General features: G+C 38.0%; 1 protein-coding gene across 1 annotated transcript in view; it reads right to left on the reverse strand.

The window, feature by feature from the left end:
- VWF (von Willebrand factor) overlaps positions 1-15765 on the reverse strand; it is a 141841-nt gene that overhangs the window by 41004 nt on the left and 85072 nt on the right. Inside the window, exons 31-36 of the mRNA XM_086465735.1 lie at positions 13222-13365; positions 12091-12255; positions 9723-9766; positions 5125-5302; positions 1322-1542; positions 83-275 (exon numbers count right to left, since the gene is read on the reverse strand). Of these exons, the coding sequence (XP_086321861.1) occupies positions 83-275; positions 1322-1542; positions 5125-5302; positions 9723-9766; positions 12091-12255; positions 13222-13365 (945 nt within the window). The remainder of the gene's footprint in view (positions 1-82; positions 276-1321; positions 1543-5124; positions 5303-9722; positions 9767-12090; positions 12256-13221; positions 13366-15765) is intronic.

Consider the following 15765-nt stretch of genomic DNA (forward strand, 5'->3'; position numbering starts at 1 on the left):
AGGGCCACACAACTTAAAATAACATAAATAGCAGTTCAAGCCCAAGTAGGAAACTGTTAAAACTACTAGTTTTCAAACTTACCACAAAGCCCTTGTGTTCCTGAAGAAAAGCTCTTTGAATTAAGTTTAAGAATAAATTCATTGTTTCTTGGAGTAAATGTGAGATTATGTCCAAGATGGGAGAATTTGATTTCATGCATTATTGCTCCATAGACAGCAACTTCAAACAAATTGCTAGCATAGGGGATGTGAACCCTTTCACCATTAACAGCCACCTGTTTCCAAAAAGGCAAGATCATCACATCAGTTCTAGCAAGCAGTTAAAATCAACCCAATCTTAGAGTTGAAACACATTTTGTCTTCACAAGTACTTGAAGTTCCAACTGTATCTGGACATAAGAATCATCTGAAACTGAATACAAAGTGAATGATAAAGCTGAAACTTTCTGTTGAGTCTAAAACCGAGTTGAACTTCATTCTGTGTACTAGATGAACAACCCTTTCAACATTTTCCCATATGATTGCATTCCTTCAGCATCATGTATTTACAGACTAGCAATCTAACGCCGTGAAGTTAAAATGCTGCCTACAGACCCTGACTATCAATAAAACTCAGTGAAAGTCAGGGCTGTCCATCACCATGCAGAACTGGGTGCAGGTGTTTTGGTCCACCCTATTTTGCTACACGTGGCAGAAGAGATCACCTTTGCAGGCTAGCCAACTGCTGTATGTTTGAGGACGTCCCTTCCAAACCCTAATATTCTGTGATTCTGTGAACCCAGAGATTGAAAAAGGTGTCATATTGAATTTGAATACTCCTCTGCCTATAAAATAGATGTAATGCATACTAACCTGGCCTTTCTTCTGATGCTGAGGTCCACCTGCACACAAGGTAAGAACCAACTCCCTAGCTCTTCAACTAGCCAGTCACACATAGATCTGTGAAGAATAGACTGCTCTCCCACGCACCAAATTATAACACTGTGTAAAGGACCTCTGCCAAAACAGGAGAATTAGAGTGCAGTAGGTCCTTTCTATAATCCCTATATTTCTGGCAAAAGTGTCAGTGAGATGTTGCCAAATCCCATGTTCTTGATATTGTCACATCAGCACAACAGGGAGAACAAGGGGAGAAATGTGTCTGGTTCATTATGTGAACATAGATTGTGTCATGAAATTGAAACAAGACATTTGCTCAGAAGCCTAAGTATAGTCTTCAAGGGGAACAGAAACTGGATAAAGGGAACAAATTTGTCCTCATAACCTGAATTCCATAGCATAACCAGACAATGCACAGATCATTTCATTGCGTTTAGCTTACTGCCATGTCACTGAAGAGCTGAACAGATGCACCGCGATGTTTCACTTCAATGGAGTCCATACAGTTCATCTTCGGTGTTGCTCTGCATGGTCCTTCATGGAGGAGAACTTCGACATCATGTAGCATGTCTCGAAACAAGGTGTAGGAGCAATTGCCAGTCAGCTTAAAATTCAGCCCATCAAAAGTGACAATATGTCGAGATGAACTTCCTATGCAGACACCTGCAAATCAATGAAAAAAAAAAAAAAAAAAAGCCATACAGGCATTTGCTTTCGTTCAAATTAGACTATTTCTTCACAGTTGTTATGGGCATGTGGAACTAATTAATTGAGAAAGACAAGAAGGTAATGAATTGCAAATGCTGCAGCAAATCATTGACAAGAAACTTTGGTGAATACTTCATCACATTATTTTTTTGAAGTATCTTTGTCTGGAGCAATTAGTATTACAAAATATTTGAACAAATTCATAGAAAATGGCTTTGCATGAAATTTAGTCACATTGAATGTGATTTATTAATAAATTTTATATGAAAAAACAAAATCAGGGATTCCCTATTTGTAGAAAGGCTGTAACTTTTTTTTTTTTTAATTTTAGCATTGCATTTTTATTATGGTATTGCATTTTATTCTGTACCATATTACATTTGAAACAAAATAAGACTTTCATTCTTACCAAACACAAGTGACAAGTTGATACTAGGGGACATTTTTTTCTTTCAGATGGGAAACAGTAAAAGCACAGAGAAATAACATACACAGGATAAACCCATGGTTAACTGTCAGCTTAGTGTCCTAGTCATTAGGTCATAAAAATTTACTTGTCTTCACAAACTCGAAAACAAGGAGGATTAAAATCTCACAAGTACCAAAACAAAACCTGAGCAAAATGATCCTTCCAACTCATGCATTTTCAAATCTTTTGCTTAAAGATAATAAGGACAATAAAAGCAACGCCAGCTAAACATGTAGGAAGAAAATTCTTATTGTCAACAATTCAGCTACTTGGCTTCTAATTGATTAATTTCCCAGGAAAACAGCAACTTGTGCTTAAAAAAAAAAATAAAAGAAAGAAAGCCTATTTTGTGTATTGTCAGGCACAAACTGTCAAGAAAACACATCCCTTTGGAGCACTGAAGCATCTTCACTTATTGTACCTGCTTATAAAGTGCATGTATAAATAACAGTGAAACAAGTTAGCAATAAAACAACGTTTCTCAACCTTTTTTTATTCATGGACATCTAAAAAAATTCTAAGGGTAATAGGAATCCTTTTAAATTTCTCATAAGTATTCTGTAGCACAAAATGTATTAATGCAATTCATTTAAATGTAGTTCAGAAACACCCAATAGCCATGAATTACACATTGCAAATCAAATTACTATAAAATTTGTAACTAGTTCATCAAGCAAGCACCTTTATGGTGTAACTCCTGATCTAGTCTCTGAACTCAGTTACATAACACATGAAGAACACTTTTTCAAGTACTTCCTCTTGGCAAAAGCATTTGTCATGTCATCCACGCTGTCAAGCTATCACTCAAAACCATGCTTTAGCTCTCCAAATAACTGAATGCTACTTTGCTGAATCACGAGGGTCAATTAAGCATGCACTGTCATGCTCCTGCAGCTCAGATTGCCTAATCAGCCTCCATCCATAACAACAGAGAGATGCTGACGCACACTGACCTCCTACATTGCTATGCCCATCCCTAAAGTTTATTGATCACTGTGATTTTTGGCTCTGACTTCAGCACATACGGCAACAGAATTAAACTTCCCACCTGCTACTGGTGTTGCTTTAGTTGACACAGCATCGCCCTGGTTTTGCTACATAGTCATCGAAACAAGGGTTCTTTACCCACAAGGTTTTGATCAGCTGTGGGGCTGGGGATTTCCTACCCCTTCCTTCTATAACATATGAAAAATTACTACTTTTCCCTCACAAACTGTATCACCTTGGGAAAAAAAAAAAAAAAAAAACAATATTTGATATCATGGCTGGCTCATTAAATTCATAAAAAATTAGACAATTCTTAGCTCATGTTAAACAGCAGCAATCGCAAGTTAACTCAGGCCTTTTCATGATAATCAGCTAACAGTACAAATGGTAATTTTCATTTCATCCTTTCAGAAATTCTTTATGAAGACATGTTCTGAATGCCAAAGTAATGCCTTCGTGTTGCTATCAATACATTTAGGATCAAGAAAATTATTACAGATGCATTTTTTATTGGTAGATATCACTAAGAGTATCTTTTAAACCTTACAAAATATTTGTGATTATTCAACTAAAATCTTTCTACCTTCTTGAAATACTTATATCAAATCAGAAACGTTACCTTTAAAGGGTTTGGATAATCAAATGTGTTTTTAGAAAATGCTAAAAATTGGGGTATTAAAATTTTGGATGTCTAACAGTTCAAGGATCAAAATCTAGCTATCCAGTTCAGGTATTTCAAGCAGTGCCTTGAAGAAATTGTTCTTAAAATATCCAGATCAGCCGAGGACACTTTAAATTGAGATTATACATTAGAAAGAGAAGGTATATACAGGGTTCTGAGTTACTTTTAAAAAGTAATCATATGATTTTAGACGTAAGCCAAATTTTCAGAATTATGTTGAGGAGTACAGTCCTCTCAGTTTCATCACAGTCAAACAGATGCAGGCTCTGAACAGGATTTAAATGCTGTAACATCTACAGGTTCCTGTTCTGGAGATTTCTGCAAATTTTAGCTGTAATAGCATGCATGACTGGGCTGTAGAAATGCATTCTTTTGTCAAGCTACAACCTTTAAGAGTTACTGGAGCTGATCTTTTTGACATTTAAATCAAAATAAACATCTTGACTATTTTTTATGGAAATCAAGCATATGACTCTAGTGAGGAGATAAGGCTCAGTCCCCAAACTCAGGCTGAGGTGTACCAAAAGACCCAGTGACCTAACCAGTGAGCCTACCCCTCTTTCCACCACGAAGTGCTCTTCCCTGTGACAGCTGTGGAACAATGCCCTGTGCTGTGCTACATGCAGCCAGGCATCACTGCCTCCTTTACCCCAGACTGCCATTGTTTCACTGTTGTCAGAGCATCTGTCTGGGCACTGAGGCAATCTAGAGGTTCCAGCTTGGTTTTTTTCTTAAAAATCATCATTCTTCCTCTCTCAAGTCTTCCCATCAAATATATGGGATTTTCCTAAACAATCTCTCCTTTTAATAAATGAATCACCAGCCTCAGGGCTGAATCCCTCTACCCTGTAAATGTGAGTGGGTGCACTTAATTTCTGTTCCTGTCATCTCAGCCAAGGCAATAATCACACAGTGTTCATCATTTCTGCTCAGATACTCAGTGTGAGATTTTATGAGGAGCATTTTTTGTTGTTTCTTTAATACATGCGCTTGGTTGAGTTCAGGCCAAACCCTCAAGCCTAAGATGAACCAAAAATACATCACTTGCTTACAGCTTGCAGAGATAAATTTCTGGTTTCTTCCACACTTCCTCCTTCCCAGTTCACACAGATTTGGTAATCAAGTGTGAGATTCTCTGATAAAAAACTGTAGCTATACAAATGCAAAAAATAAGCTCGCAGTGGCCTTGAACTTGCAAATAGCATCACACATTCCAGGCATCAGTGAGACTCTCATGCTCCTAGCTGTTTGTTTAACCAGTGTACAGTGTCAATTCCTCCCACCTCAGTCATCTTTGATGTGTACAACAACTGAGCAGCTCCATTCATCCCCATACATTTCTGATAAACATTCCAAGTGAAGGGGAGGGAGAGGCATACATGCAAAGATAGATACTCACATGGACACATCCATCGGCAGCCACAAGTTTCTTCAATCTTAACAGCAGGAAGATTGCTGTGACATACTGGTTTTGGCATCCTTTCACAGTTAATTTGGTGACTCTCCAGAACTGTGTAATCTCCTGGAAAGCATGTCACAGTGTGGCACTGGTCCGGTAATGTCCATTTATCACCAGGCTAGATAGGGAGACATGGATATTTACCAATTGAAAAGAACATGGGCATAGGGGAGAAAAATGCAAAACTTGGCTGCTGCCATTGGTTCTACAGCTAGCAAGTAAAGTGACACTGACAGCAGTGCTGCTCAAATTAGCCTTGGATAATTAAATAATAGAATGCAGTGTATTAAGGACTTCATGAGGAGGAGAAAGTTTAAATTAGCAGCACTAAGAAATAGACTCTGAAATTCCAAGCAAAAGATAATAGTCTAGAACAAGAGATGTTTTGTTACAGCAGAATGAAGTATCTGGTACTCCATCTATTGTTAGCTTAGCCGTCCTGCAGCATGCATGGATAGCATAGTCAAGAAAGAATTCCCCTTAGCTCTTCTTTAAATGTCAAAGCCTTTATTTTTCATAAGCCATAAAATTATTTTAGAAAGAGCTCTGAGCACAGATGGTCATGGCACAGCAGGAATTAACAATATTTGTTCCAAGCTAGAAAGGCGTGGAATACTCTAGTTATTTCATCCACGACTCCAAAACTTTAAAACAGTTCCTCCCTTCCCAAAGGGAAATTGTTCCTTTAGCAGATTAATGTTACGAGATACACATAGCGGTTTTGTAAAATTAAAAATAAAATGTAAAATATATTCTCTTCTTCTAAAGGTTAGTCTAAATTTTAAGGCATCAGGATTACATATTACTCAAAGACAGAGAAATAGATGTGGTCACAATCTAGAGTATCTCAAGATTCATATCTGCAAAAAGATGAGCTCTCTGTCCCAAATCCCACAGAGCTCTAAATTCCATAAATAGGCTCAATGAATTTCAAAACAGAGTGTTCATCCCTGAGGTCTGCATTCCCAAGAATATCCCCAAATGTGGGAAACAGCCCTTTCTGACCTATCTCTACAGAGGTGAGTCCAGAAGCACTAGTTACAAGTGAGACAGTGGTTCTATGAACTGCGTAACATTTCATGGCATTCACAAGCAGAAACATGTGGAGAATAAAAGAAGATTGCTATTGGGCAAGGTCATCTCCCATCTTCTCCTTTTCAGCTTACCCATTATTCCCATGAAAAGGAAGAGAAAAGTGATAAAATATGTAGGTAACCACAACATAATTCAGAGACTATTCCTGGCACCAATGTGCAAACCATGAACAGTGATGTGAAAATATTTCTCTGTATCTCTGAGCTATGTGATACTGTCAAGTCTAAAAGACAACTGCCAGACTTGCAGCCATAAAAATTTACATATTAAATATGAGTTAATTTACTGGACCTGCTTTGTATGTTTCAGGACTCTGAGGTGTCAACTTGTCCTGAAAGTGGCTTAATACTTTTCAGGCTTGTGAGCCTAGAAGAAGCTGTGAAAAAGTAACAAGAGAAGCTTTAAGTATGAAAAAAAAATTAGATAGGAAGAAACGGAATGTTTTTTTAATTACAGTTGTCTCACCTACAACTCACTGAAAGTGGAGCACCTGAAAGGGTACATATACAGCTGTGCAAATCTGGCTTCCATACATATTTAATTGTTTTTATTTCACTCCTGAACAGGACATCTATCGGAAAACATCTAAGAGTTGGACAAGAAAAGCAAAGCACAGCTCTTTAAAGCAAAAGTATCAGTTGAAAGATTCAAAAAAGCCAGGAAACCTGGTGCAGAGGAAAATGCAGGACTCTGAAGACAAAGAAAGACTAAATCCCAATTGATATGAAATTGTAAGAGTAAAAATAGGACAGAAAGAAAAGCAAAAGCAGAGGTTTCTAAATCGTGAAGGATAAGTCTGCTGAAACCGATGAGCCTGCCAAGCACACCAGAGGAAGCCTCAGACTTCCTCTCTGAGGGAGCTCTGAACCTACGGCCCTGGACTTGCACACTCTTTCTCTTACTGTGCATATGCAGGAGAGTGAGCTACATATCTTGACCAGCTTCATCAGCTGGCACCTTCTAATTTAGTCAGGCGTTTCTTTGTTTATTTCTTCTTCTCTAAACCAAGTGCTGAGCAATACTAAAAAGTCATATTATGGAAACTGCTAGTTTAGGAATGTATTTTTTACCGCCATACGTAGACTAGAAATGCAGAAGATGGCTATACAGATCACTTCATGAAGAAGTGCTACCATTGTAAGACAAGTACCTACACTTCTATTATCACCTTTATGCCTGCTTACAAGCACCAAAACAAGACTACTGATGAAAATTAACTGCATTAAAAAAAACCTTAATCTATTGCAATCATTCACATATTCTGACAGCTGGCAAGTTCCAATATTAAAACAGTGGTTCTTTACACAAACTGTATTTAGCACTGTTAGAACTCCTTACCATAGGATGTGATGAATACCAAAAACTTACATGGATTCAAAGAATGACTGAACAAATTCATGAAGGCGAAAACTATCGAGAACTATCAAACACAAAAAGGTGCCAGTCGCAGCTCAGGGTGTCCCAGAGTCACAGATTGTTCAAGGCTAGGACAGTTCAGGGAATTTTCATATATGCTTACTAACATTCTTCCCTGACTTCTATTTTTGGCCACATAAACAGGGGGCTGCACAGATTTTTGGCCTGACCTAGCACATTTGATCTTCTGTCCTTATGCTACTAATGGTGACCTTAGCCGTGAATCTTCCTTCAACAGTCATTTCCAGGGTAGAGGTAATAACAAAGAAAATGTAACAAATTATATCACTCATGATAGTGATAGTATTTAGGCTGAGAATTTTGATCCAGAGAACTCTGATTTCCTTGCAAACTGCAAGAGATCAGTTCCCACAATTTCCAGGTGCATGACAGACATCCCGCTTGGGGAACTGAGCCTCCTGCAGTAACTCTCTGAGTAATGCCTGAAATATTATGGATCCGATGTAACAGCCTGTGCTTTCTGAATTACTAAAGAGCCTTGATTCTTCATCCCCGTGGATTTGTGGACAAGGCCGGAAGAAGGTAACAGGCCAATGGCACATTACTGCCAGTGAGGCAGCAGAGGAGTTCAGAGTGTGGGTGCTGAACACCAGAGGCAGAACAGTTCCATACTGTCCTGTAAGGACTACAGGATGCTCAACAGCCTGCTCCAAAAGGCAATGGCTACCATGTTGGCACTGACTTCTAAAACCCATTTTTTCTGGCTGATAGAAGAGGTAACACAGAATCCCCCTAAAGGCTACCATTTGAAAGTGTGGTTCACTTTTATATGGACTGCAGCCTAGATTAGTTTCTTCCAAAAGCGTTTTAGCCAGAACGGAAATTGTGCTTTAAGTTTATCACCAAAAAAAAGAAACCTAACATATCCAAAAATTCAAGTTTAGCCTTCCAGCACCTATCTTCATGTACCCGTGTTTGCTTCTAGGAGCCCAGAGGCCTGGACACACGCAATTCAAATGAATAAACAAGAATGTGATTTTTTGTTGTTGTTTTTAATTAATTTTTTCAAGTTTAGTTTTTGTTTGTTGTTCTTTTCTTAATTAGTTTGTCAGCCTTAAAGCCACCAGGTTATACTCAGTGTCTGATCTAGCTAAAGCCTTTCTGTGTTCTGACCAGCTGACCGAGGCCAACCATGTAAGGCAGCTTTGATATATTTCCTGTGTCTAGACAACTCATAAGCATTTCTTTATTAGCCACATCCTTCCTTGCAGTCATATCTTCACAAGGGAAAAATCAAAGGAATATTTCTAACGTACTGGCAATCCAAGATAAATCCTAGGGGAGAACTCATAATCGATCCCTACTAGAAAACATGTACCAAGCTTATGCTCACATTTTTAAATGAAGTATCACACACACTTGAAAACCTTGGCATTTCACCTGAGATGAAGAAACTGAACCATTTACAACATTCCTTTCTTAGAGTAGATCACTTTTGAGAGATGTTTATTAACATGTCTGAACATTTTCTCAGGATTTATAAAAGCTTTTCTGCAAATGAACACTAAGAACTTTGATTTCATTACTTAAGAGATTGTTTTCCCTAGAGACGTGACTATCACACAATAATTATCTTCCTATAAAATTTTCTTAGAGATAAGGTACTTGTATTTTTAGTAGAAGGAGAGGGGCTGGACAATAATGTTGCCTCCCCCTATACAGGCACTTTTATTTTGGCCATGTCTACCTTTCCCAGAAGTTTTTTCACCAGGAGATGGAAATACATTTTTCTTTGCCAGGGACAACACACACTGTCACAAGTTTTGACTCTGCACTGCCTTCATTAGTATTCAACACATTGCAAGATCGGGTGTCACTGGGGGAAGTCTCCTTTGTGTGCAGTTATCCCATCAGTTCAAAAGCCAACATTTTCCTCCTCCAAAATAATTCTTAATGCTTAATATTATCTAACATTTTTTTTTCCAGATTATCTATGAAGGTATTCATGGTCCTGCATAAACTTTGTAACCTGAAAGCCAGATGGATGACCCAGGCAGTACACTTACTTTCTTTTTGTTTCCATCCTCATCTATACATTCTCTGACAGGGTCTGAAAGAGAAACAGACATCTTTTAGCCATCTCATTCCCTTATCCTGCCTTTTCAGTGGTGGTCACCAAAACACAGATTGCTTACTTAAAAATGTGACTTAGGCTGTGAGAAGTTTTTTCTGTGTTAGAATGTGAAAATCCCTACCTGAAGACTGCAGGCATTTGTCCAAAGCATACAAAAGTCAAAGAACACACTTTGTTACTGCCAGCATTACCTGACTTCTGCAGTGATGTTGGTCCCAAAATACCCTCTGAGCAACAGGTAGGCTGTAATTCTACAGCACTCTTTGTACTGACATATAGCTCTGCCCAGACGGTACTTAAAAGAACATCATGGCTTTAGCTTTGAGTAAGTATCCAGCCTTACTTCTGCATCTTGTGATGAATTGAGAATATTTCTTGTAATTAGCAGGTAATGAGAATTTACACACCCATGCACACACATGGTATGTAAATTATTAATTTATTAAATGCAGAAAGGTAAATATAGTGAGTAACCCCAAGAGAAAATTTGTCAGCAACTAGCATAAATATGAAAATAGCTGCAATAAGAATACTCAAATTCAGTTTCCTTACATTCAGGCATTACCGTGATGGGCAGTTTTTTATATAATCAGGTAGATGGTCACAAGGCACCCAATGAATTGCAGTTTCTATGTTTATGTGCTTTCATAACATACCTAAGATACATGGAAAGCAATTCCAGGTAAGTACCGTGGCATGACAATGTGATAAGCACGTGTCTAGGAAATTAAAACATCACTGACTAGCAAACTCTTTATATAATACTATACTATGCTAGCATATATATGTTATATGCTCTGTCTTTTCCAGGACAAGCAATGTATTTTGAAAGCATTTAGGAAATCTTTTAAAACTTTTTAATAGTATTATTTTTGGTACACTTCCATACACAAAGTAAGACTCTGTCCGTACAAGAAATCCAACTGTATGAGTCTGGAGGGGAAAATTACACTTTACAGATTGTAAGAAACTTAAATAAAACAAAACAAAACAAAACAAAAAACTCACAAAACCAAAACAAATTTGAAAAAAAGAAGCTATTTCCCACCCCACAGCAAAGGCTTTATCATCAGCAAAAGGGAGAGCTAAATTTTTCAGGTTTAGGTGTCTAATATAAAATACCTATTATTCAAGTTTTTGAGCATATGCTTTGTGCTGTTGGAAAAGCTTTCATAAAAATACAAAGTTTTCACCTCTAGTACCGATAGGTTATAGCACAGACTGCAATAAGAAAATAGTTACTGTTCTCAAATTCCTGCTCCCCATTCTGTATCTTGGATCAATGTAATTTAGGGCAAGAAAATCACATATTTTACAGTGTGAGGAAAGGAAATGCATCTTTAAAAGCTCATTTTAAAAGAAAAGAAAGAAAATGGCAGCTGTTTAAATCTAGAAAATGGCAGCTGTTTGATGCTCTGGAGAGATTTTAAAATGCCAGAAGTGATCCCAGTGGAGACTGATCGGATATCTCTAAGCTGGACTGTGCACACTCTGCAACTTCCTCATTCTTAGTGGTACTTGGCTCTGCAAAAAAAGTCCACTTATTTTAATGGAGACGTAACTAAGCCCTAGTAATGCTGGTAAAAACCTGTGCAATGACTAACACGATGAGACAGTGGTTTGTGGAGAAGACACGTAGATGTTATTGTAACAAAAATGACAACAAGAATATGAGTAATAAATATCTATATACATACAGACCAAGGAGGCAAAAGAAGTAAAATACTGGCCAGAGTTGAAGCAAGTTTCCTTAGATGGGGGGCACTGCTATAAATGTTTGTTTAAAATACTTTACTTTTTTTTCAGTATTTGTTTTCCTGGAAAAGTTAATTCTTTCTTATTCTTTTTTTTACACTTTGGCTGAATTCTTTGTAGACATTCGCATAACAATACTTAGGTCTGTACAAAAAAATATTTGAATAATTTGAAATCTTTACTCATAACTAACTTGTAATATTTCTGAAACATGCTCCCCATTCATTCATGACAACTTGAATTTTCCTGTTGTCCTTCAAGATGATGACCAGCCCTGATTATTAATAAGATGATAGCTTGAAAGTTCAGGCCTAAGTAATTTTAAAAATCTTGCTGAAAGTTGGTTAATTTGAACAGCACTTGGCTACATGCTGACAAGGCATGTGATTGTGGTGGTCTAGGTTAGCATTTGTGATGATTGTTGGTGAAACACTAAAAAAGGAGCATTGGGCTGACCTCTCAAATCAAGAAAAATCATTATGGTTTTGGCATTTCAATTTTTGGCTTTTACTCCAGTTATGAAGCTACAGCTATGTTGGACTTACCCATGCACACTTTTTTGATAAATTCACTATTCAATGTGATCATAGTGGATAAGTCTTCAAAAGTCTGAAGCTTCATGATTCTGTTAGCAGCTGATGGCCCGGTCAAAGTCCTTAGTTGCTCTTCATCATATCCATTCCCAACTCCAATTGGAAACAGGGATACCCCTAGGAAAAGAGAAGAAAAGGTTTTAAATGAGCAATGCACAGAAGAAGGCCTCTGCTGTTGTACTTATTTCATTTGCTTCTTAAAAAAAATAAAATAACTGGGAAAAGTTTTTTTCCAGCAGTTAATTTTTGTGTATTACTTGCATCACTCCCTCCACATAGGCTAAAGGCAATAAAGGGCAGAAATGGTGATGCTCTAATCCCAGTGTTAGCTAAGATGAGCTCTATTAGTCCCAAGCATAGTAAGATCATGCATGGTCAACAAAATGCAGGTGCAGACTTAATGACATCTTCACTTTTTTTCAAATGTAAAAAATTTCAATGCGTTGTTTTCTTTCTTCAGTTACATGGCAATTGGATGATGTTCAAACCATTTAATTAAAAAACATTAGTTGATAGTTGTTACTTAGGCTGTGCCTTATTCAATAGCTCCCAAAGCAACCTACAAAGGAAGTCAATGTGCCTCAGCTGAACACCTGAGGAAGCTGAGGTACAGACTACAGCTAGAAAACTTAAAAAAACCATAATGCAGCACACACTGATAGCAAAAGCATATTCCTGTATAGCTCAGTGCAGAATCTGATCAAATCCTCTCTATATTTATTATTATTAGAGTGAACCTTTCAAGATTCACTGTACTGCAACAGTAGTGAATTTGTAATATTAGATCACATTTCTGTCATCCCTGTCTAGCCACAGTACCCTGGAAAACAAAATGCCACTAATTTGTGAAGCCTATGGAAGCTGTTCAGCTTAAATTGCAGATTGGTCCTGAATTTATCAATATTTCAAAGGCATCTTCATCAGGCACATTTTGCTCAGGCCTGTTTCTTACCAGAACGTTATGCACAGAAAGTCCTGAGCTATTACGAACAGCAGTGCCTTAATTTTTCATCCTTTGTTCTGTTGCATTACTTAAAAAGCAACAACTCCGCTTAAAACCAGCGACAGAGAAACAAGATTTACTGTTCATTCTTGCAGAAAGTGCAGCAGCCTCCACAGTGTCTTCTGATCTCCCTGAAACAATGACTATCGCGACCTTTGATGCGCTGGGTCTCCCTCCGTGGGATTCCGACATTGCATTCTGAACTACAAAATCAATGGCTTTTCCTAAGAAGAAATGAAGAGATAAATGAGAAATATGATAGAAAACACATAGGAGGCTATAAAACTAAATCTTACATTGTATTAGTAGGTTATACAGTACTGGAAAATACTTACTCTTAAAGGACTTTTAATGTCTGCTTTATTGCTGCTACATGACAGATCTCAGCTATTAGAACCTACCAGTACTATTAACACTTCCCAACACAGGAGGACCATCCTTAGGCTCCACAGTCTCCGAAGTAATGGGAATTTTACTACCTTTCCTTAGCCACGAGGATAAAGTTATGCTCCTCACTTCAGTAGTTACCTTTTCCGGAAGTATTACCATTGCATTTACACAAAAGGAAAGAAGATACTGTAGAAGAGTAGGTACTTATTTCCAAATTGCAGAACAATAGTGACATCCAGTGGCCATCTGATCTACACCGTCACATCATCCTGAACTGTACACACAACTTGCTCAGCTCGCAGAGATCTAGTCCTACCCTAATTTGGTCAGCTTCTTCTACGGATGTGAACAGGGTATCTTGCCCACGACTGCCAGGAACTTCTCTGAAATCTAGACTCAGGCTAACCCACAATGTAATTGGCCGATTCATATTAAAACCAAACCAAAACAAAACAAAACCCCAAAACAACAAACAAACCCCAGCAAACCCCACAAAACACACGAAGAAATTCTACCTTAGCTACCAAATCACAAACTGGCTTAAATGGGTAGCTGCTGCCCTTTCACTTAACATCCGTGAATGCTCAGGCAAATTTTTGTTCAAAATCATGACCTCAGCAAGAGAGCGTTTTGCTAGTACTTGTATTGAGGTATGTATTTGCACAAATATTTATTCTGGGAATCATGATATGCAGCTTTCTTAAAAGATCCTTTGGGCTTGGAAATTATCAGGTCAGGAAGTAGAAACGATACAGTGTGGCTGATTTGACATTCAGGGCAAACAGTGCACAGTGAATAATAAATACTTGAAAGACTAGCTCCTTTGAGTAATCTGCAATATCTGTGGAGCAAAAATATGTTTGCATCAGGAACCCACTGAACAATTTTAAATAACCAACACATTCATAACACGCTGGAAGTCAGATCATAGATAATTCACCAGCACACCCCCAGAATACCTTAGTAGACCTGAACACTTTGCACTTTGTGTTTTTGTTCATCATGTCACGCACCCCTTTTCACTGGTAGAAGCAAAGATCCTTTTCCCAAGATGCTGCAAGCATGGACAACCTCTAGGAAGCTCACTCAGCACATTGACTATAGATAATGTGGCTACAGCAGTCGGATATCATACAAGGCTTTAATTAGGGTTTCAGGAAGAATTTACCCCTTGGAAGAATCTAACCTAGAATAGGTATCTGGAAAAAGCCCAGAAGTTTCCTTTGCCACAGTACTCATCTGGAGGTGACTCGAATACTGTTGCTGTCTTGTTGTCCCATACACCTTACAGTCCCTGACTGACAGCCTCGTATCCCCTTCCCACCTTATCCAGCCACCTCTTCTTCCTTGTTAGCCCATCATCACTATTTCCTCCCCAGAGCCTTAGCCTCATCTTCATGTGCCTTCTCTCCACACAGGTGCCCATAACTAAAGAGAAGAGCTGGGATCCACCAGGAACATCTGCCAGGCCCTGTCAGACCTGCCGTGGGAATAGAATCCACATCAATTTCTCTTCCAATAAGCTTCCACTTATTATGTGCCACCTCCTCCACTAGCAATCTCCTGTCTAGAGAGGGTCACATATTTTCCCAAATGCTCATTTTCATATAGAAAGATACATGTTTGTTTAAATCAAAAGGCTTTTTGGAGATGTCAGTTATGATCAGAAGGGGCGGGGGGGGAATCAACAGAAAGCTTTCAACAATATTTAATAACAAAATAGGATGTGTCTCTTCTGTTCCTTGCTATGCAATGATTATCTTTTATTTAGTTCTTCTACGTGTGTAAATTCACTTCATCCCTATAATTGATTTTCATTCCCACTATAATTTTGAATGTTATTTTACATACAAAATGAAAACACTTCAGAGTTTCTGTTCAGTGGAAACCTTAAAATTTTGAATGTTTTCTACTTGCCACAAAACACGTTTTATAACATCATTACTAGTTGAGTGATGGTGGTTCCATTTCACAAACGACTATTCCTAAGCAGAAAAATTAAATAACCCCAGATATTAACTCATGTTCTATACAGCTGTCTCACAATCACTGCTACAAACGGTTTTGTTGTGCAGTAGTTACTCCATATGTGTTAGATGCAGAATGGCATGTTAGCTGTAAATAACTAAGGGATAAAACAAAATCCAGAAAATTAATATGACTATATTCCAGTCCCTGACATTACTCCAGGATGGTCGCTGTGCCAGAAAATTGACTCATTTCCCTTTTCTCCT

This window comes from Leptosomus discolor, chromosome 1 (genome assembly GCF_034619465.1).
Source record: "Leptosomus discolor isolate bLepDis1 chromosome 1, bLepDis1.hap2, whole genome shotgun sequence".
NCBI lineage: Eukaryota > Metazoa > Chordata > Aves > Leptosomiformes > Leptosomidae > Leptosomus > Leptosomus discolor.